We start from the raw sequence: 24,999 nt of genomic DNA on the forward strand, positions 1-24,999 counted from the left end.
AATCTTTTCACAAAATGGAGTTCTGTTTTTGCTACATGAAATAAAACTGTAATCATAAATTTTTATTACAGTTTCCCTTTTACCAAAAATTTCCGGTTTTAGTCTTCTTTCTGCATTCTTTTCTTAGTGTTTGTTTTATTTTGTGCACTATTTTTGTTTCAGCATTTTTTTTTAAACTTCTTTAATAAAAATATATTTTTAGGGGAAAAATGCTCTATAATTTTTGAATGTATTATAATTTTTTCACATGACTATTTAAACATTTCACATCATGGAGTTTTAAGTTCTATACTATTCCTAAATCTACCAAATATGTTCTTTGATTTTCAGGCATTTTGCACAATATTTTATGACTGAAAATATAATATATATATATATATATATATAATAAAAAAAGAGCACATAATTGAACACAGAAGAGGAGGTTGTATTTATTCTGTTCAGTAATTCAACATTCATATGTAGAACATTTTCTAGAAGTTTTTTTATACAAAAGGCTTATGCATAACATCAAAAACTAGGATAATTTTAGCTTATATAAAATTTGAATTTTTTTAATGTAATATCAATTTTTAACAGCAACAATTTTAATCATTTTTTTGATAGATATGAAGTATCTAATTGTTCACCAAATGCACAATATAAAGTGAATATTATACCATTAAAACACTTCAAAGCAAATCTAAGATATAACAACATTTTCTGTTTTAAATAATACTAAAATTGCTTAAATTAGGACCAAGAAAATAGTCTAACAATTATAAATTTATAAACAATTTATTTCATATAGAGATAGAAAATAAAGAACTGTATTGTGAAACGATGTTCATAACAAAAAAGTCCGAGTATTATTCAAGACTAGTTTACTGACATTCAATCAGCTTCTTTTTTTAAATAAATAGGACATACACAATTAAAACATTTAAATAAAATTTTGAAGATAAATGTACACAAGTATACTAACCATACAATTCCACAGCAGCACTAAATATAGGATGAAAAAACACACTTACCCTGTTACTTAGAATTTTATTATTATTTGCTTTTATTCTATAATCCAATTTCGGTAAAAAATAAAATAAATCTTTGGAAGAACAGTTTTCTTTTTACAATCCATCAATTATTTATACAAACAATTAACACAATTCAACAAAAATAATGAACTTATCATTGGTTTATTAATAATTACATTTCCTATAAAAATCTTAATTGTATCTGAATTAAGCTCTTTGCTCAATGGGTGATTATAAAAATTACAGAAATGCATGACAATAAATAATATCTTTGGTGGTACACCTGGTTTATGCTACCTCATTTCTTATAGGATTTACTTGTAAAATGAGAATTTTATGATATAATATATTATTCCATGTATATTTACACCTGATACTTAATTTTTCATTTATAAACAAACAGCAAACTGGTTACACAACTTAAAAAAAAAAAATCTTGAGAGAAATGCAGTAAAATTTTAGAAATATTTTAAGCTTTCCCTCCTATAGCAAATTAAGTTTAAAAGTATATTTTCATGATTAAAAAGAGGCAGTTTTCCTTCATTCATCAGTTACAATTACATTAAATTTGAAACATTTTTACTTTTACCAATAGAATCATCCTCAGAATAGTATCACATATTACATTTAAAATACTCTTAGTTAATCTTTTACAAATACAAAGGCATGAGGGTTCTTTCTCTTTGGGGAAAAAAAAAAAAAAAAAAAAAAAGCATGTATTCTTAAAATATTAATTCTTTTTATTCAAATAAGATTGCAAACAGCCATATACTATTTTCTGTATTGGGATCAAAGTATACTTATACACATATAACACATGTGATCTCAAAAACAGAGAGTTAAATATAGCTAGTTTCTCACCTGTAATATATGATGCTTGATAAAATTTGAAAATTTATCGAAGTAAGATGGATCTAATGGAAAGATCAGATATTACTTAATGTAGTTTTAATAGTGACATAGCTAGAACTTTTACCCACCCCTCTCAATGTATACTAAAAAATCAATTCTATAAAATGTCAAAACTATACATACAGAAATAAATGTAAGTGTATTACTTTTTACATAAAACTAATTCCAACATTTTAAAGTGCTATTTTGCTTGTTTCTCTGCTAGCAAAATTTTCAGTGACATTATAGAAGTTTTTTTAATCATTCTAATAGCTCTTCTCTAAACATTACAGTATTTATTAAAAACAAAGTACTCGCGTTTAGATCTTAGGTGCTTCTTAACTGATTTGTATTTAGGAAAGTAGTTCTCACAAAATGCAATGCTTGCAGCAAATGTGAGAAAAATTGAAACAAAACTCTCTCAGTGTGGAATTCCTCTATTCTGTATCATTAAGAACATAGTTTAATTGCCATTCATATTTTCCAATAAAAAATTTTAATAAAGAAGACACAGAAAGAAAGTGAAGCTATTGAAGTCTCTTTGATATTTCTTTGACTACTGCATTTAGTCTAAAAACAATTTTTTCCTCAATTCATTTTCATATAGCATTTGTTGGTTCTTCACCTCACCACTCATTGAGAGGATAAGGTTACTAAATATTAGTAGTTGAACCTGGAGATAAATTTCAAACACCAAATTTATCTCCTTATGTGGTTTACCTTATACAAGGCTGGCTACCTTATGTGGTTTACCTTATACACAGGTATGTAACAATGTATTCACATATTCATGATATGAATACATGCCCCTTAGAGAGATAAAAGTAGTGAACGAAAAGGTTATTTGTTGTAGACTGCTCCCTCTAGCTATGCCACTGAGTTGTAACTGGATATATAAAAAATAATACTTAAATCATATTAATAAGAAGTAAAAAATATTCTTCATCAAATTACTTTTTGTATCAAGTAACAAGGTTTATTTTATTCTAATAACATCATCATTAATGCATTTTTGAAACAGCATATACATACCAAGTTATTTATCAGTTTTAGAATAGCAAACTCAAATTTGTTTGAAAACAAATTTGAAATTCATTCAAACAAAACTCTTTTTGTAATGTACATTTATTCTTAAAATGTCAAATTTCTTATATATGGAAGTTAAACATTTTTCAAACAATTGTTGGATATTAGTACTGTAATAACAGACAAAACACTTATTTGAACTGAAATTGCATTTATACAAAGATGCCAGTGATTTTATTATACATATAAATTTATAAAATAAATTACTTTTATTCAAGTTTATTTCATTGTTTTTCACAGCAAAAGACATTGCTTTTTGAAAATGTATTTCAAAATTTGTTAAAATTAATGTGAATAGACATTTTCTATCACTTCTAGAATGTAATTTTTCTACATAAAATCCATCAAATAACTGACTCTATAATTCTACATTTTGCAACACCAATAAAATGATGCCATTGACGTCATATTTTTGACCGGACCACTAATAAATACATGCAGTTAATATCAGCCTATAATGCACAAATTTTGGAACAAATTTCCTCAGTGAATTCAGAACACTTTGCAGAGCCACCAAGATCAGCTGTTCTCACCTAAAAATAAAATTTTAATTTAATAAAATAACGTACTACTAGTTTCAAAATCCTACAACAAAACTTCATGTATGGTTAGCTGATTTTCCAAGTTTTCTCATACAATTCAGAAACAGCATATTCAAGCCCTTATATAAAGCTGTTTTGTACTTTGCATATAACTTAATCCCACCTTCCCAAATAAATTTCCCAAACCCAATTTCTAAATAACATTATTCATATAATACCTATTATGAAAATTCTACATAATAATATTTCAATTACTATTTAGGGGGAGGACTAAAAAATTGAATATGCATGTATTCATAGCAGAAACAGATATCGCAGATCTTATAGAGCAGAATGAAACATGAAAACATCAACAGTTTCTTCTAATTTCACAAAATATGCAATAATTTAGTATTGATGTGATACACAGCAAGATTCTAACACATGTAAAATTTGCAATAATCAGGTTTACTTAACCTCTATCAAGTACTTCCAATTCTTTATGCAATATTATTAACAAATTAATGTATCAAATGCTGTATTTCTATTCTGTGCAAACAGAATGTAAAAGCTATTGAATGTTAGTACAATAAAAGCCTAACTATCTGCCATTCAAATAACCAAAATATTTATGAATTTTAGAACTTTTTTAAATGTAAAATTAGGCATATAAGATATTTGTAACTCTGTTATTAAGCATGGAATAGGACTAGTTATGAAGAGGATTTGAATCCAACCAAAAAATAGTGTGAAAATAGTGCAATTTAGTTCCAATAATGGATAAGCGTGACATAATGCTTTGGCAAACCTGATTAATTCTCGATAACTTGATTTTATTTTTGGAAAAAATGATTAAAATTTGGGACTTGTCTTCAACAGAAGAACACGCAAAGTATTTCAAATTCAGAAGATCCTCATATCAAGAAGTGTAACTTCCTGTGTGAAAATGCATAAATGATATAAAATGTGAAAAATATGACAGGCGATATAAATTTTTTATATACTATATCAGTAATGTGTATGTGTTGATTAACTCAATAAAGAGCGATCTATTCCTTCAGACTTCTGCAGCACAAGTTTGGTGAAGCCTCCAGCAATTTTTATGGTTGATGGAATTTCGTAATCAAATAGGATGTTTTATTTCACTGTTTATATTTAAAAATGCCCTTTTTTCTTTTGTAATCTCACATGATTTGTTTGTAGGCACTTGACATTGAAGTTGATAACAAATACGATTCTTTATTAGAAATTTTTTCTTCCATCCATTTGGCTTTTTTACAGTGGTGGCCAAAATTGTGGACACTTTTGGAAATTTTTATGTTTTTGAACTTTGTATGCTTATAGAAAACGTTACGTTTCACAAAATGCAAACTTCTATATAGCATTTTAAAGAAAATTTATTACTTAATTCAATACAAAACACAAAATTCAATTATTTGCAATAGAAAAAAAGTTAAACGATAATAGTTATCGATATACATTAGATTGTGATGATTGCAGTGAGTTATCAGTACTTAGTAGGGTACCCTTTATTTTTTATTACAGCTTCACATCGACATTTCATTGAGCTGACAAGAGTTTTAAGCTCTTCTTTCGTTATTACATGATGCCAGGAAACAATTATAGCCTCAATTAGTTCACTTTCATTTGAAGGGCGCCTCATTCGGACAAGAGTTTTCGAACGGTGCCACAAATTTTCAATAGGATTGAGGTCAGGACTGTTTCCTGGCCATGACAACAATTTAATGCTCTTTGCACGAAACCACTCTTTCAATATTTTGGCTGTGTGGCAAGGAGCAGAATCCTGCTGAAAAATAAACGAAGCATTGTTGGGAAAGAGATCTCTGATGGAAGGTAGAAGTTTTGGTTCTAGAATAGTGTCAATGTATTTTCTGACATTCAGTGTCCCATCGATGACATGAAGGCGACCAATACCATCTGCTGACATGCATGACCAAATCATAACACTAACTGGGTTCTTCACAGTTGCTTGAATGCAGTCCGGATGTAGCTCTTCTCCTATTCTACGTCTTACATATTTTCGCCCATCACTACCGAATAACGATATCTTAGCTTCATTACTCCATATAACTTGTGACCACTGATCATCTGTCCAATTAATGTGTTCCTTTGCCCACTGTAGTCTTTTTTTCGTTGCTGAAAATTAAGATAAGGCTTTTTTTCGTGGAAATCTACCTCTCAGTCAAAAATCTGTTAATCTTCTCCTGATTGTTCTTGAACTGACAGAAACACCAGCATCATTCAGATCACTTCTGATGGCCGCTGATGACATTTTTCTATCTTGGAGACATAGTCTTTTTATTCTTCTGTCATCAATAGATGTGGTGCACATTTTTTTGCCTTTTCCTTCTTTGTTTTTTATTGAATTTGTCTCCTGATGACGTAAACAAAACTTTCGGACTCCAGATGTAGTCACTGAACCACCCACTTGTCTTGCAATTTCACCATAGGAAAGACCACTTTCTCGTAACACAATAACATTACATCTCTTTCTAGGTTTCCAATCTACTCTTTTATTTGATGTCATTGCTTCTTGACTAAATATTAAAAATTTTTACAAAAATTCCTACTTGTAATTGCAGTGTATAAGAAACAGGTCCTCCTTCTACAGAACAAAGCAAAATAATAAATTGTTTCAAGTGTAAACATGATGTCAGCTTCTACTGGCAGTTACTAACATTTGATTGGTTCTCAGAACAAGAAAAGTGATTGGCCAGGAAAGTTAGACATTACAAACCACTTCATAACTGTGTTTTTTTATTTATATTAAAGAACATATAACTTTTTGTATTGCAAATAATTGAATTTTGTGTTTTGTATTGAATTCAGTAATAAATTCTCTTTAAAATGATATATGCAAGTTTGCATTTTACGAAACGTAACATTTTCTATAAGCATACAAAGTTCAAAAACATAAAAATTTCCAAAAGTGTCCACAATTTTGGCTACCACTGTACCATGATTTGATTTTTCATGCTCTTCATTATCTGGAATTTGCCATTTTCCAAGATTTCCAGATAGTCGAGCTTTTCCTATATATTGCAGTTTTGATGATTCTCATTTGTCAATTGATAAGTTAGTTAATTTTAATAAAGAACCACAAAGTTAAGAACATACTTGGCAAATATATATGGAAAGAGTTGCATAGTTAATGGTGTGATTAATATTTTTAAATTATGTATGTTCAAAATAGTGAAAGATGTGGGATAACAGAAATAAGTCTCACGAAAGCTTCTTCATTTATTCTGTTAGCTTAAGAGAGTTCATGACTATTTTGAAACTAAGAAATGAAAATCATATTTAATGAAAGTGTGAAAATTTCTCGTGGATATAATAACTAAAATATAATCATACACATATCTGTATTGGAATATTTAATCAAAATAATATAGTGCTTTTTTTCAAGCTCTTTCAACCTAATTTCGGTAAAAACTTATTTTCAGCACCTGAATGCTTGAAAATTCCAAATAATTTCCACGGAACAGCGGAATCACCCATTTTCTAATACAGTCAAAAGTCATTAATCCAGACGGCCATAATCCGGAATGATCTATAATCCGGACCTCAAAGCTACAAACTTTCTGCGTATGCGTCAACGCACATGCATTTAATGTATAATGGACGGTATAAGCTAAGCTAAAATTATCTAATTATCTATTTTGGTTAATGTTGCAGATTGCGTTGTTCCTTAATCTTCGAACTGGATCTGACTTATTATTTTTTGCAGACTGTTAGAGCAATTTTATAAAAGTAAGCTTGAGCTTTCGATTATGTCAGATAGAATTTCCGATGCTGGATACTGCCAAAGGATCTACAAAGCGAAAGCATGTTTTGATGTCCATCAAACAAAAAGTGGATAAAGGCATATCCTTTGTTTCTCTAACCATTCCGAAATCTGTTTATCAATTTCACGCTGCTCTGCGGAGGAGGGGAACGTTGCGGCGCGCAATGAACTGGAAGTTGATCTGTCAGCACTATCCTTAACTTCAGGGCAGATGTTTTTATTTTATTAGGCTTATAGTTCATTACTAAATGTAGTATTTCATCTCGATCTACTCCGATATGATTTAAATCAAATTCATTATAAATATCACGAATACACATCAAATAGTTTTCTGGTTGCAATTTTCTAATTTCGACTATGCGTAATGTATGCTTTATGCATGCACACGTTGAAAGAAATGTTTAATAAAGTAAACAAATAAATATTAAGCTTTTTTTTTTTTTAATTTTGATACCCTTTAGATCATAATTGTTCTTTATTTCATAAATTATGATCATATTTTTAATTTTATAATTTCTGCATGCCATCTTACCAGATTTAAACGTGATCTATAATCCGGAATCGCCGAAGCACTTACGAGTCCGGATTAAAGACTTTTGACTGTATATGCTTACTACCATGCAAAAGCATTTCTGCTGGCCCCCTTCTCTTTCATTTAAGTAGATAGCTTTCATATTTTAATTAAACAATTGAGTCCATTCTTCTCTTCGTTATTTTGCTTAGAATAAATTCAGTCTTACTTACTTTGAAATACTTACTTTTACTACTTACTTTGAAAAATGATAAGGTTACTTGAAGTTAAACAGACCTTTATATATTATTATTTTTTACCCATACTAAATTCAGATAGCTTAAAATTCTTTCAATACATAACATTAAAATGCTTATTATAAACCAAAACTGCACTTAAATGCTTTATACACTAAAAATTTCATTAGCAGTATCTAATGTTATTAACTGTTTTGCAACAGTTACTGAACCACTCTCTTGGGAGAGCATGCTGATGTGCTGCACTGTCTTGTTGTCATATGCAATTTGTGTGCTAAGCCTAACTTTGGGACAAAATTTGCATAGACTAAATTTATGGTCCAGTTGTTCCAATTCTTGGTACATTTACAAGTCAAACACTCAAGGAATTATTAGAATTACTTTGGAAACTTTATCATTATATTTCCCTTGCCATTTGAAGTATAAAACAGAGTTTCACTAAACCATACACAAAATATTTGCCTCAGTACTAGCCAAACTTTAAGAGGAATGAATAAAACTTCTAAAACAATAAGACATATGATCCTATATCGCCAGAAATAAAAACAAAAGTTTTCAGAAACATCCAGCACATCCCTGTGTATTTATATCAGCTCTGTTTATTTGCATTATTCTACCTATGATTTCCAATTTGATTATGAAACAAAATAACAATAAAAACATACTACAACTGAATGAAGGTTCCCCAGTCTTTATAAATTCCTTTATAATGAAAACAAGGCTTCATCTAGTGACAAAAAAGATTTAAATGTTCTATCCAAATATGCAATACACCCGCCCTAACAGTCTGTTTAAACAGTGATTCATATATGAACACCTGCCGCTGTGATACAGATGGTGGTTGATGCATGTATGATACACCAGTCACAAAAAGGTTAAGAGATATTATATACTATTTGAAAGAAACCAGGCATCAGAATTTAATATAATATATAAAATATGCATATATTTATACCTTGCCCTCCTTGATTGTTTCAAAACATGCTTGGGAAATTTTATCAGCATGGCTGCCTAAGTTCATATGCCGCAACATCATGATTGCACTTAAAAGTAGGGCAGTTGGATTAGCTTTATCTTGTCCTGCAATATCTGGTGCAGTTCCATGGACCTTTAACATATGAATTCTTTAATCACACCATAATAAAACACATAAAAATAATAAATTTAGCAAAAGAGAAATATTAAACAATTCAGTTATTTTTTTTTTAAATATAAATATATGTAAAAAAGGGAAAAGAAAAACTGCATACAGAATATAATTTTAAAGTATTATATTTACAATAAAAAACCATCAAATTTACAAGCATAAGAATGAAAAACTATGCAGATAATTTGATCTAAAATCACCAAATTTCCAGATGCACAGCAACAGACTGTTCTGACAAGGAATTTTCCCCCCAATGCATTAAAAAGGAATAAATTCAAACCCTAATCCAAATATGTTAAAAGTATGTGGATTAAATATTACATATTTGGCAATGAATTGCCAACTGGCATATTTTTGGCACCTTTATAGAAACTGGAAATTTATAAAGAATGAATTTCATGCATACGATTGTAAAAGTAGAACAGATTTCATAAAAGTTATGAAAAACTGTTAATGATTGCAGATATGCCTTGTTCCTAATGGTACTAAAGCTGAAGTAGATAAAATAGAGTATAAAAGTATATGTGCCAATACCAGTAAATAATTTCAAAACATTTCCCCCACTTTTTTTTTCCAAGGACTCTATTCATGTCATATTTATATGCATGTATGATAATTGTTTGTTGGAATAATAGCTGTTGGAATTGTTTTAATTTTTCCTTCTTTTTAGAAATATTTTCAAGATAATAATAAATATCAGCAATGTGTTTATCTACACTTATTGGCAAAGAAGCTGACCCTTTTCCCAACTGCTAAATTTGAGAGGTGACAAGTGTGACTCATAATTTGCAAATCTGAATTTCTTTTTTTAATATGCCTGCAACATGAGTTTTCAAGCCTACCATCCCTAGCGCATTGTCAACACTAAGTGCTCAACAATTATCCTGAAGAATTGCATATTCTTTAATAGTTCTTTAAGTGTTAATAATTAGTTGTGCTATATAAAAAAAGCCTGTCAAATCTCCTTCTAAACTGGGTACAGAAAGTAAACTACACTCAATTTCTGAATACTCTGGATTAAAAAAAAGAAAGAACAATTGGATGCAGTTATGTATCGATACTATTGCTTCCATCCGTAGAAAGGTAGAGAACTGTTTTAATGCAATCAACCATTAAAGCTTTATTTTTCATACCAATTTCTTGAACCCATTTCTTCTACACTTGAGTATTTCTTAGTGACTTCACTGCCAAAAAGCATTTTTCTAAATAAAGCTGCAGTAAGATCCAGTGCATTCAGTGGCAGGTTATGCTCCAGTAAAAAGGCAGAGAATAGCCATTCTGCATTAACAACTTTTGGTCTTTTGTTTCCACAGAAAATTTTTTTTCCAATACAATTCATGTTATCCTTGCGAATTCACATGTTGAAAATCATCAACCCTTCCATTGTGCGAAATTGAAAAATCGCAATGACAAATGGTACAATTACAATATTATATTTCCTTGACAAAATAATAGAAGGAGAGTCCATCTGTGTACAATTTCTGAAAAATACATAGTATTTTGAATTTTTCGCAGATATAACTAAAACAAAAGATCGCAGTTTCTTAAACTGTTTCTGTGAAGCATGTGAAATTTCTGGGAAATGCTGCTCATTGGCGAGACAAACGAAATAACAACCTCAATTTTGCTTTGTGCTCATTGGCTAATATAGTACAAAGTCTGTAATCTGGATGTCCATTATTCAGAATGATCTGTAATCCGGACCTCAAAGCCACAAACGTTTTTTTTGTATGCTTTACACATGCGCATAATGCATTTATGCATGCACATTTAATGTTTATGCATGCACGTTTAGCACAAAAAACGAAGCAACTTAAAACAACTTACACTGAAAGAAATGTTTAATAAAGTAAACAAATAAATATTAAGCTTTTTTTTTTTTTTTTTTTTTTTTTTTTTTTGTAAATTTTGATACCCTTTAGATCAGAATTACTCTTTATTTCATAAATTACGGTTTCATATTTTTAATTGTATAATTTCTGCATGCCATCTTACCAGATTTAAATTGATGATCTATAATCCAGAAAAACCCTTAATCCGGAATCGCCGAAGTCCCGACGAGTCCGGATTATGGACTTTGTATGTATATGCTAGATGACCCACAATGGCACTTGATTCTTACGGGAGAATTGGAATACGAAGTTTTCGGAAACGTGTTTCCGACCCTCATGCACAAAGCAGAAATGCGTCATATCTTACAAGTGAAACAACTTCGGTTTCCTTTCATATGTATCTAGATGTAAAACAAGCACTCTGAAACATTAAAAATTATCTTTTTGGGTGCAAATAACAAAGTAATACATAAAAATCACAAGAAATTTTAAGAATAAGAGATGTTGGGAGAAATATGTTGCAAATCGGGTTGGCAGGAGTATAGTTGGAAATTAGGAGTCTCCCATCTAAATCTGTCAAGTTGGTAACTCTGCATATACTTGAAGAATTTCCATATTCACTGATAATAATAGTTGGAAAACATGACCTTTGTGATAACCACACTCTGAACATTTTGAAGGTCACTCTTTCATCACAGTATCACAACCATAAGATCAAGGTAAAAGTCCAAGAATATTTTTTTGCAGTGCAGATAAATAGATTCTTGTTGATAACCCCTGTTTTGAAAGGCTGGCTGAATAATCAGTCAGGCACCCCGAAAATTTCATTCTGCATTAACTGATTGCTGCTTATTGTTTACAAAGCCAGCCTGCAATGGCTTTGTTATGAGCCATGTGGTTTTAATTCTATTCACACACAGGATGGCAGCTATAGAAAACAGACAGACATGTCAGATGAGCAAAATTAAGGACTTTTAAGGACTAAAAATAGTTTTAAAAAAACAAAAGATTCTTAAGATCCATAACCTTGCTGTGGTGTATAAGGAAAAGAAACACACTTTTTTTTACAAATGATTTGGAACTTTTTTATTATAGTGGCCCCCAAGATTTAATCACTAATCAACCGAGATATCTTACCACCTCGTGCAGCACGAAGATAAAAATAAACGATGCAATATACAATAATACTACTCATATGTTGTTTCCTAAGAATATTTTTAATAATCATTATGACAAGACCATATTTCCGAAACTGCTTTCCACAACTCATCAAAAACATATTTTTTTTATGTACTTTCTCCACATAAATTCCCCATTGTTTTTATTATGTAACTCAGCTAATGCGGGCATTGGATCCACAAAATTATAGTTATGGATCACAGTAAAGTTACTGTAACCAGCTTCTTCAAGCTGCTCCATTTTATATCCCTTCTAGCAGCCTGAATAGATCGTTGATACATCTTGTACATGTTGAATAATTTTCTCCATAAGTGTACTAGTGTCTATATTCGAGATCTGAACAACAAAACACTTGCCATCTTCTCGGTATTCAAACATCTCGGTTGATTTAGCCATTCAGTCTCGGGAGCTGCTATAATACGGAAGTACCAATGATTTTATAGAACTAGAATACTGCTTATGTAATTGGTCTGATTTTTTCTTTTTTTGTGCAACTGGATGACACTGCTTATTAGAAGGAAAAATAGATAAATGTCTAAAATAAGAAATGATGGGGAAAAATTTGACGAAAATCATTAATTGCCATAAATTTTCTCCATAGTCTTTTTCGAAATGCCCACATTTGTCATTGAACTTTATGATGTTATTTACACACAGTATCATCCCTCCCCTCTAGACATTACTTAACATGCAATAAATTTAAGCTACATTTGTGCTTTCAAAAGACCATTATGCACATGCTACACAAACAGAATTGGTTTAGTCTAATTGCTTAGCATATCATATTTATATAGTTTAAGATATTTACATAACTTAATATGTAACTTTCCACCCTTTCTATTTTTATTTCTAAATTCTTTAGAATTTAATTATAAAAATACCCTTATGTATTAGTTTCTCAACATATATTTTAATATTAATAAAATCAGCAATGAAATCTTAATACTTACCGATTCAAAAACTGCTCCTCCTTTACCAATATTTCCACTAGGAGTAACTCCTAAACCTCCTATCAGTCCAGCACAAAGGTCACTATGAGGAAAATATTGCATTATTTATATTTATAAATGTATTATTATATTATATATTATTTTTATACATTTATATAAAATACTAAACTATCTCATGGTATTAGCTAATAAAATATGCTATGCTCAGAAATGAAAAACTTATAAAAAATATATATATTAATAGGAGTATAATTTAAATAGCATGAATCTTATAAATAAAACAGAAATATCTCCCTAAAACATGTACACACAAATCTCTATAGTACTCTAATACTAAAAAAGAATAAACATTTCTGTATACAGTTCAGACATACTAGAAAAAATTATTTGTATTTTTCAGATGTATATAAGTTATTAACACATTATAACACACACTATACATAACTTATACAAGTATATAAGTTATGTATAGTGTGTGTTAATATAAATTATTAACACACTTTCACATTAAGTTATAAATTATAAAATTTGTGAGCAACACAATGACGAAATATAATGTAAAAATGGCTATCAATAATTTAATTAAAAAGTATGATTCTTTTCCAACAGGATACAGAATAATGATTTATATATAAAACTGTATACAGCACACACACAAAAATAAATAAATAAAGGTAACTAATAGATACAATATATTTAACTGACAAATTTAATGTCTTATACTGATATTAAATCTTACCTTAAAATGTCTCCATACAAATTAGGCATGACTAAAACATCAAATTTGGAAGGATCTTGAACCATCTATGAGGGGAAGGAAAAAAAAAATTGCTGAAAAATTATTATTGCAAAATGAATTTTTGGGACAGGACAGTATTTAGGTGTTAAATATTCTCATGTATATATGTAATGTGTATCTAATGCATATAAAGATATAATTTATTAATATTGTGACATTTTAATACTTTTTATGCTTGTAGACAATGGCAATGCTGGCTTAATTTCTATTCACAAAGTATCACTTCTGCCAAAGTTTTCTGCACAGATACTATTTTTTGAAATTTCTGTGCTTACTCTAAAACTTTTTATTCAGTAAAAGTGAATACATTTGAATTCCAAAATTAAACAAAAAGGAGAGAATAATTTGTTTTAAAATATAATACATTAATTGTTGAAACTCTCACCGACAACCATGTGATTTGCGCATGCGCGAAGCAAAAACTAAAACAGAACTTTTTTAACTGAACTTTGAGAACTCGTGATGGACGTTTGAGTGAAACATGTAATCCTTCTCTTCTGTGTTATACATATATATTTTAGTTTAGTGATGTGATAGTAAATTAAATATCTTATTATCTTAGAAGCCTCTCTTTTCCCGTGAGTAGTGCCTTTGATGGATGTAATTAATAAAACATTCCCAGATACGCCTTTGGAACGAGAAAGAAGATCGATTAAAAGGTAAGCCTTCTTTATCTTTTATTTTCTAAGAATGATCATGCTATTAATCATGAACACATTAGACACTAATCAACAAATTTAAATATTTATTTGCTACATGGACAAAACAAATAATTTGAACTAAATTGGCTCTCCTGAACATAAAACTGACAATAAAAAAATTATAACATAAAACACTTTAATATGACAGGAATAATGTGGATTCTAGCAAAAGAAGTAAAATATTCAAATTTAGTAAACAAACAATCCTAGTCAAGTTACTAACAAGCTCATGCAACTATGAAGTTTTAGAGAATTCCTGTATTTAGCCCAAAATATGGTAAACTAATGTTTATATAAACTAATTTTTATATTAAGAAGCTCACCATTATCATCAGTGTTGTATTTAACAGGGTTCGTACACATTTCTGCACACGGAAATTAAGTATTTTTAAGGACCATTAATGAAAAAAATTAAGGACCTATCAGCAAATGGGAACTGAATAAATTCAATTAAAAATATTTTCTATGCTGAACTACATGTTTGTAATACCATCCTAAAAATAAAATAGATCCATAAGCAGGATGCATTATTATTAAACATAATTAACATAATTATTAATAAGTTTGAGAATAAAATAAACTTTATGAAATTTATCAAGTAGCATTAAATATTTTATACTCATAATAACTGGACATATTTGAAAGAAGATAGGTGACATTTTATTTAGGTTTTACTAACAGTTAGCTTTATGTTGATTTTTTTTAATGTCTCATTTTGTCACATACTTGCTTAGTCTAGGGCTTTAGTAAATAGTAAGTAGATTTTATGTCAAGCGGCATAGGTTCAAGTGAGAAGTAAAATCACAATCAGCACGATTCAAAACAAAAGACTGGCTGTTGTCGCTGCTCCTGCTTGTCTAGTGAGAGACCAATTGATCAGAACAAACCTGAAAGGCCTGATGCTCAGTTCGCAAGTTTTGAAAGTTAGATAGGCTCTGTCTGATGCAGTTAGTGCTGTAGCTTCTTGTAGAGTTCCAGGAACTCAGTTAATATAGTCTACGACTCTAATAATCCACTAAAGCACCAGAGGTGACAAGTTGTTTTGCATTATTTTAAGTCTCACTAGATGCAAAGAATAGGTTTTACATTAATTTTTACATTTTTGTGTTTTATTTTGTAGGAAATAATTCACTTTAAAATTCAGAGATAATTTTTTAAGGTAACTAGTTAGTTATAATTAATTAAATTAGGTATTAGACAAGCTTGGTCATTATGGATTTACATGGGCACTATTATATTAAATTTATTTTTTAACAACATTTGTTAAAAAAGCACTATTATAATCACAATCTAATAAAATTTCACAGTTTAAAATACATGTAATTTATGGCATTGATTCTTAAAACGATATTAGGATAATTAATTACACATTAAAAGCTACAAAATATTTATGTTTTGTAGCAACAACACTCAACAAAATATTTATGTGCCTTTTTAATTTGAAGCCTTTCCAGACACTTTGGCTAATTTATATCAATTTCCTTCTCTTTAAGCATCTTTTCTAATAGTTAGAACTTTGTCTCAATACGCAAGACAATGTTCTCACTAGTTTCTACATGTTTTATCTCCTAACCTGTCAACCTCTCCAAAATGTACCTATGAGGGTTTACTTGATCTGGTAAAAATTAAATAGACCAAAACCCTCCGGACAGAATGTCTGAAACTCAAAACTACAAAGTCAGACAAAGGTTTATATAAGCTTCTTATTTAAAAAGAACTTAAAACATAAAGGCATGTTCTTATGCTAAAAAAATCAATTACAGCTCATGGTGATGTAATTAAACAAGAAGAATAAAATTCAAACTAAAAATATGGACTAGTGATCAAAGACTATACAATTTAATTTCATTTTAAGCTGGCTCAGTAACTCTATCGTCATAACAAATTCAAATGTCGGCAGCGACGAATAATTACAAATTATCAGAGCTAGCAGGAATAGAGCACATGGAGGTCAAAAACACACTCGGCTCACACTTCAAAAACCTCAGTTTAAAAAATGTCCTAGTCAGCGGTGCCCAACCTTGTGCTCGCTGATCGTTTTGTATGTGCTCGCCAGCCCGATTAGGTACTATGAACAAAAAATATTTTTAAAATAACCATTCATTTACATTTCTTAATTGTTAAAATATGGTAAGCATTTATAGCCATAAGAGATATCTTGCAAGATGTTATAAAATAATTGATTGCTGACTGATGAACTTGATAGCGAACATGGAATCTTATTGCTTCATTCCGATGTTAGATGTCTCAGCAGGAGTAAAGTACTTCAACGATTCGTAGAACTTCTTTCACCAATAAAGCAGTTTTTGGAATCCGGAAACGAAAGTTATAAAGAATTGGACGATAACAATTGGTTATCTGATCTATATTTTCTCACAGATATAACAGCTAAACTGAACAGACTGAAGATCTCCAGAGAAAAGAAAAAACCCTTTTTCAATTGACTGGGACTGCAACTGCTTTTCAGATAAAGTTAAATTTGTGGATAAATCAGATGAAAGAAAAAGATTTCACCCATTTTCAAAATTTATCAAGCCATATTAATAACTGCAAGGCAATTGAAACAGAGAAATACTCAGAAAAACTAAATGCACTGAAAAATAATTTTGAATTCCACTTCTCTGATTTCCATAAAGTTCAACCAATATTATTATTCATCTCAAACCCATTTTCCAAAATTAGTATTTCAGATGTATCACATAAGATTGGAAATATGTTTAACAAAAACGTTGATGTTTTGGAAATGTGCTTGCGAGGCCAAAGGTTGGGCACCACTGGCCTAGGGACCCTGGGTCTCTAAGTCCGGGCCTGATTGGAACAGCAGCTGTTTACAGTTTAATAATAAGCGTTAATCGTACAGTGTCTGTGCATTCGAGCTTGCTTTAAATTTCTGCTCATGCAATCGATTTCAGGCTGTTAATGTATAGAACAGAAGGTTAATAATAGTGTAACGTAAATAACCTGGATTCGATGGGGAGGTAGCTAATAAATTAAGTAATAAATATTTTTCAGATGCTAAATTTTAAGGAAGTACGATGTGAATTCCAGGTAACGATATCCGTACATTTGGTTTTTGTTAGTGCTTAGATAATGGATAGAAAGATAATGCCGTTCTGATATTAACCGTGGAGATGAATTTGATTTGGGTTTGAGATAAATGATCATGCCAGATAATTAATAATTGGAGGATGTCTGTAGTTCTAATTAGCAGTAATACGCTAGCTGAATTCTGTTGTGAAGTGTCTACTATATACCTGGACCTATTGTGTTTGTTTGTAGGGTGAAGGAAAGTTAAGGAAGTGTTTTGGAAAGTGCATTTTGGCCTCGTGGTAGGCCAAAATGTGCTCGCGAGAGGCCAAAGGTTGGACATCACTGGTCTAAGTGATTTGTAGTCTGGTTAGAAAATAGAAATGGAAAATTATAGTAAAGGCTGAAATTGTAAACAACTGGGTAATTTACATAATAATATCTATACATATCTTTGAAGAATAATTTTCCTTTCTCTTAATGTATTCAGCTTCTTTCTTCCACATTTCCTTCTCATTTTAGAATTTGTGGATTTAATTAAAGATTTCTGTTATTCTAAAAACACTAAATGCATTTAGAAATTAGAGAAAGCTGCTGATTTTATTTCTTTAGTAATATGAACATTCAGAAGAAATATGAAATATATATGGTAAGGTCTGGTATAGAGCTGGTGTGGCAGAATATTCAGAAATTAGTGACACATCAAGCAATAAAATCTAGAAATCTCAAAACTTTTAGAATTTAAACAGGCATTGGAAGCAGAATTTAGAAAGGCACCGGGCAGCAGAATTTAGGATCCATAGAGATTGCATCAGGTGGGAAAACGCCTAGCGCCATCCCTGTGTATTAAGACATATTAGATGAATCATTTAAATTGCCAGTTTTCAACTTCTTTATTGATAAAAAATTCTTTTCTATAACGCCTGTCCATATGATAAGATTAGAAGTATTTTTGATATTTTCCATGCTTGTGTCTAGTGAAAAGTAGAGAAAATAAAGGGAAGATAAAAATGTTAAGAAAAAGATTCTAGTATCAGAATTAAAACATTCAACTATTATGTTTTCATTGTTCTTCAAGATGTTCTCCAAAAAGTAAGAAATTATGTATTAATACCATGGAGACATTTTTCATTTTGTCACAGTTTTCTGGAATCTACCAGAATCATGGAAAGCTATAAAACTGCCTTCAAATCTTTTGAAACTTTCCAAGCTGCAATGTCTAAAATCCTAAAGAAAAATTACCCCTACCAATTCGGTAACAGCAAAAAGCCAGAAATATTTTTTTTTGGGGGGGGGGGAATATGGAAGAAAAAATGTAAAATTAATTTTATAGAGAAAACTGATGCATATTCTGAGAATTCTGAAACAATTACACGATAAAACTCTTACCATGAAAAAATTAAAAAGACATTAATTAATTACATAACTATTTTGCTTTGCTATGTTTTGTAAATTGTGCTTTATAGCATTATAACTAGCTTCTTTTTCAGATTCAAAATATTGTATAATAAGTAGCCAAAATGGAACTTCATATTACAACAGTAAAAAATAAAAATGCTTTATTTTAATGTTACATCTTAAATGTAATTTCAATCTATTACCACTATTTTAATGAAATTTATCAATGTTACAACGTTCTAAGAAAATCGTTGAAAAATTCCCAGATCTCGGAATTAAAACTCTTCTATAGAAACTGATCTTAAAATCGCCAAAAAGTTGATAAGACACCAAGTTTAGAGCAGTTTAATAAAAGAATTCACATCCCCAAAAGCAAAAAATTGTTTAAGAGCTCTTTACTAGAAAAAATGAAATAATTTTGAAATGCTTATGTTTCACTTCTTGCTCAGAAACTCTATCCCACCATTTATATTAGAAATAGGAACAAATTATAACCCATGAACGCATTCACCCATTCAAAAGATAACGAACGATATTTGTCAGCAAATTGCCAAAAATATTTCTCCAAAATGCTAATTCACACTCAAAACGGCAGTCGTAAAAACAGACAGAAATTTCAGATGATCAAAATTAAGGAACTTCTGCTGATTTAGACCAAAATTAAGGATTTTTAAGGACCAAAAATCGATTCCAAAAAACTTAAGGGCTTTTGCTCTAAAACTATGAAGTTTTAGAGAATTCCTGTATTTAGCCCAGAATATGGTAAACTAATGTTTATATTGAGAAGCTCACCATTAATCATCAGTGTTGCATTTAAGTCTTTTAATTTTTTAAATATTTAAGCTTCATTTAATTAACTTAATTAACATATGAAAATGTTGATCTACATTATAACAAAAATCACATAAATGATAATATACATTATATGTACTTAAAAATTTACAAAAGTTTTCTTTGAATTTGGGGGTCTACAAACAATTATTCTTTTATTTTTGTATCTGTAAACTTTGAAAACCAACTTCTGAGGTTTTCGGACAAAATCTTTTTCCATTCTTGGCCTAATAATACTTTTTATTAGGGTTATAAGTAACTTAATAAAGTATTTTTTATTAGGTCTTGAAAGATATTATAGTTTTCCAACTACAGTGCTTTTCAAAAACAAAAGTATCTTTGGTTCTTAGATGCACATTTTTTTCTTCAGTGTTTATAAAACTTTTCATGCTTTTTGGTAACACATGCACACAAAAAGAGCAATCTAAAATCTGTCCCTGTATTACTTCTATAACAATGGAGGCTGAAATAGGGGGCAAAAATCTAGTTAACTAGTGTTATCATAGTACCTACAGACAAACATAAAATTAAGATGAAATTCTACATTAGAGGTAAAGCATACTTACATTTAAGCATACAGTATCAAGATACATTTCTTCATATTTGACATTAGGATGTTTTTCTGCTACTTCTCGGCAGCATTGAAGGAATAAACCATCAGACATTCTCCTAAATCATATTAAAAAAAGTTACATCATTTTAAATTCACAATGGAACATTCCAACTAAAGCTGGAATGTTAAAAAGAAATCTGCTGTACTAGAAACAAAGAAATTTGCATCTGGGACAGTGCTATTTATCTTAAGTAATTGGTTCAAAGGGGCTTTGTCCCTGAGGGACTAATGTTTTCTCTTTTGCGATTTTGCGTCGAAACAATATAAATGGAAGCATCACTTTTCAAACTGTTGCCATCAAATATTATCGCCCTGTGTTATATTTGAAGAAATTAAATAATGAAGAATCTGCATAAATGTATGTGTTTCTTGCATTGTGATAAAACAACGGTACCTAGAGCCATCCAATTTTGAATGACGTAATCCTACTGCGAATACAGGCATCTGAAAGCCCAAATTTGAAATTAGTTTTATTATTGATTTCATATTTTGTAAAACTTTAACGAATTTTTGATTAACAAACTCAAGGATTTCAAAGCAATGGCAAGGTTGTACAGAAAAAAATTTTTTTTTTTTTTTTAATCTCCAGCGTGTGAGATGCACATTAGAAATTCTAAAGATATGCTCAGTTCAAAATTATTTTGCGATATTGTTCTTGAACTGAATTTTATGGTTTAAGTGTGAAGAACATGATATTTAAAAAAACAAAGCTAAAACACAAAATGTTAAAAAAAGCCCCTTTGGATGTAATTTAAAATTTGAAACCTTTCAGATTTTTAAAAATTTTCATAATAACTAATTTTATTATATGTTTCTTTGTTTCATTATTTTCCACAAGAATCTTATTTTGTTCGCAGTAAATAATGTTAGATAACAGAATAGATATATCATGATATAACTAAGAGTTGAAAAGTCCATTCTGTCTACTGCAGGAAGATATTTTATTTTACTGTAACAATTAAACAACAGTGAAAGTACAATAGATAACGAAGATTTGTGGACTTTATCTGTAAAACAAAGTTGGTTTCATAGTTCAGAAACAACTTCAATACATGAGACACATATTTAAGGTAAATCAGGTCCTCTAAGCCATATAACAAAATATATACTATACCTGATTAAATGCATTTCAATTCTTAAAATTACTGTTATTCTCCCAAAGACTTTAAGAGGAAGGAAAGGAGATTTTATTCTTATGTTACATAAGGAAATTTTATTCTTATGTTAATAAACAAAGAAAATAATTATTTAACATTTCAAAACTTTCTTATTATTCTTAGTTTTCTTTAAATTAAGTTCAGACACAATTCCATTATCCTTTAACCCACAACTTATTTTTTGCTGCAATCTCTAATAGTAACTTGAGAAAAACTTCTTTCCTATCTATTATGAGTTAACAAATAGTCAAAATGGCTACTATTTGTTAGCTTAGTGCTTTAAAACTTAACATAAAACCACATTTTTGCAGCAAATTAATCCAAAATACTAACATGACTTTTCTTCAACGAGAAATCACTCATAAAATTTACTTGGAAATATTAGAAAAAGTAGCATGTCTGTGGCATATGTTTCTCATACTGAGTCCATACAATAGATCTGGCTGTTAAAATGCCTATTACAGTAGCCATATGGCACATCTGTCAGAAATAAAATGAATGCTCTGTCCCTACATGAAATGATAACATTCGTATTGTAAAAGGATGTAATTTTCATTTAGACATGATTTTCACAGCTCAGTGACCGTTTTCATGGATTCTCTTTATTCTCCTAGGAATTTTTTTTTTTAAAAAAAAGAGAGTTTTCAGATTTTATATTATACCCAAAGGGGATTTGTTTTAATGTTTTGTGTGCTACCTTTATTAAATATCATGTTCTTCACAATTAAACCATAAAATTCAACCTGACAGGAATATCACAAAATAATTTTAAAAGAGCACATCTTCAGAATTTCCAATATCCAATTTTGTGCGCTGGAGGTAAAAGTCCCCCTCCCATACAGTGTTGCCATTGCTTGCTTTGAAATCATTGAGTTTGTTAATCAAAAATTCATTAAAGTTTGACAAAATCTGAAACAGATAATAAAACAAATTTTTGGGCTTCCAGATGACCATATTTGAGTGGAAGACTGCGTTATTCAAAATTTGATGTCTCTAAGTGCTGTGGTTTTTTCACAATGCGAGAAACAGACATACATTTATGCAGATTCTTCATTATGTAATTTCTTTAAGTATAATACAGGGCTCTAATATTGAGTGGCAACAATTTGAAAAGTGAAACGCTGTTTGTAGTGAACCAATGGAAAACGGCAGAATGAAATTAATAGCCCTTCTGAGCAAAATTGCCCTTTTGGGCAAATAATAATGTCTATTATTTGAAAAATGAAAACATTCTATTATATTCCTGCAAAGTAACAACAATCTATAGCGCATGCATCTGCACAACTGTCTGAGGCTGATGCAACTAAATACAAGGTATGAAAATATTATTTTCAAATTACGGGAAACCCCTCAAATTCTGAGCTTACACTCTACAATCACTAATATATTGGTAGATAATCTTGGTTAACAGCAATAACAATATTTGATTTACATTGGTTTCCAGATTCATATGACTTCTTTTCTGATTTTCTTCCATTATTGCTTTATCAATAAATTTTCCTTGGCTAACTGTGATACATCTAAAATTTGAAACTTAAAACAGAGGTTGTTTATAAGTTGAAATGTTTGATGGAAGGGTAATAAATTATATGTTTTCCTCATTTCCCCACAAGAAAAGTAAAAAGTTCTTTAAAACCTTGCAAAATAACAATAAAAAATAAAATAAAATAAAATAAAAATCATCCATTGTTAGCACAATATATAGTATGAAAGAAAGGGCAACTTTTCAGGAGATGGAAAGAAAAAAAAAAAAAGACTGGATTGTCTTATTTAATTTAAGCAAGGCACATGAGAACTATCTGTCTAAGCTCCTCCCAAATTTTGAATTAAAATACTATAAGATAAAAAAAAAAAAAAAAAAAAAAAAGGAAGAAGAAAAGAAAGCTTAAGGATTTTAGTAATACAAGAAATATTTGTAAATGCAATTTCCATTTTCTTGTCACATAAAATGTTTTGGTAATGGCCATATATTATTATTGCACATGGTGTTTTAATTTAAAAGTGGGCATTTTCTAACAAATGATGTTTCAAATGATGTTTTATGTCTAATCATTATTAAATTGGCTCAGATGAAAAATCAAATGTGGTCTTTATATCTTATTTCTCAATACAGAACACTGAATTTCTAATTTTAGGCATGATATTTGCATTAAAAATAAATCTTTATCATCTTGCATATCTTTTCTGATGTTACTAAAAATAAAGATTAAAAATATAATTCATGAAAAGATAGCCTATTAATCCTAGAAATAAAAAAAATATTTAAATCAGGAAAGAAAAGAAAAAAAAATTAGTTGTCCAGTACTTACATAATATTTGCTTTGTGTACAGCTGTCACAGTTTTTCTATTGTTCTGTGTTGCATATTCAAAAGCATACTCAGCTACCCGATGAGATGCATTTTTCGTGATGAGTTTTATGCTTTGTACTACTCCAGGAACAATCTTTTAAGAGATTACAAAAAGTAAAAGCTTTTCAGCAATATGAAATAAATCAGTCAAATAAATGCAAAATGTTTATAAAATTCAAAATATATAAGGCTTAGCTATGTATATCATTAACACGCATTGTAAAGATTTTTAAGTTTTACTAACGTTTATTTTGAAACTTTACTGTCCTCTCTTATTTTCCACTTCCGTCCAGAATAAACACGATTAGTTTTAGTTACGCAAATTGAGCTTGCAAACTGTTTATTTAAGTTGTGGCTTTTAGTCAAGAAGAAGTCAGAGAGAGAGACTTCTCGCTACCTTACCTTACATGCACTTTTTAATCAGCTGCTGTCCGCCCTTAAGGCCAGAATTTAGTTCTCTTGATACTGATGACGTATTGCAGTTTTCCCGCATTCTGCGTACTACATAAAGTAAGATTAAATCGTAAAGATTAAAAGGCCAATCTTCACATTACCAGTCTTTGTAAAGTATCTGAGTTTAGTTCTTATTTAATTTAATTAGTTTTAGCTCTTATTTTTATGTTTCAGACCATAAGTACTGGTCTTTGTATCCTGAAGCACAAGAACCTCTGTAAACTGTGTAAAGAATAAAGGGTAATTAAACCCTTCCCATGTGTGTCGTATCTTCTACACCTGCTTGAACATAGTTTAAAGCAGCAGTTCTCAACCTTTTGACTAACGCGTACCATCTAAACAAAAACTGAAAACCTTTAGTACCACCACTACCACTCTTGAACAAAGCTCAGATTGCATAAATTTACGAGACGAGTGTTAGAGAAAAAAAACTCAATCAGGATGTTGGGGTTTTAATTTTTGACTTTAATAGTTAAAAA

The 24,999-nt window shown here is 29.8% G+C and overlaps 1 protein-coding gene across 1 annotated transcript in view; it reads right to left on the reverse strand.

The window, feature by feature from the left end:
• Nucleotides 1-406: 406 nt before the first annotated feature.
• Nucleotides 407-24,999, reverse strand: part of Idh3a (isocitrate dehydrogenase [NAD] subunit alpha, mitochondrial) — a 47,440-nt gene continuing 22,847 nt past the window's right edge. The window contains exons 5-10 of the mRNA XM_035356044.2: nt 24,028-24,161; nt 20,515-20,617; nt 13,932-13,996; nt 13,193-13,274; nt 9,040-9,192; nt 407-3,523 (exon numbers count right to left, since the gene is read on the reverse strand). Of these exons, the coding sequence (XP_035211935.1) occupies nt 3,443-3,523; nt 9,040-9,192; nt 13,193-13,274; nt 13,932-13,996; nt 20,515-20,617; nt 24,028-24,161 (618 nt within the window). The 3' untranslated portion in view covers nt 407-3,442. The remainder of the gene's footprint in view (nt 3,524-9,039; nt 9,193-13,192; nt 13,275-13,931; nt 13,997-20,514; nt 20,618-24,027; nt 24,162-24,999) is intronic.

This window comes from Stegodyphus dumicola, chromosome 8 (assembly GCF_044657685.1).
Source record: "Stegodyphus dumicola isolate Sdum_Otavi_A_Nest chromosome 8, ASM4465768v1".
Classification (NCBI taxonomy): Eukaryota; Metazoa; Arthropoda; class Arachnida; order Araneae; family Eresidae; genus Stegodyphus; species Stegodyphus dumicola.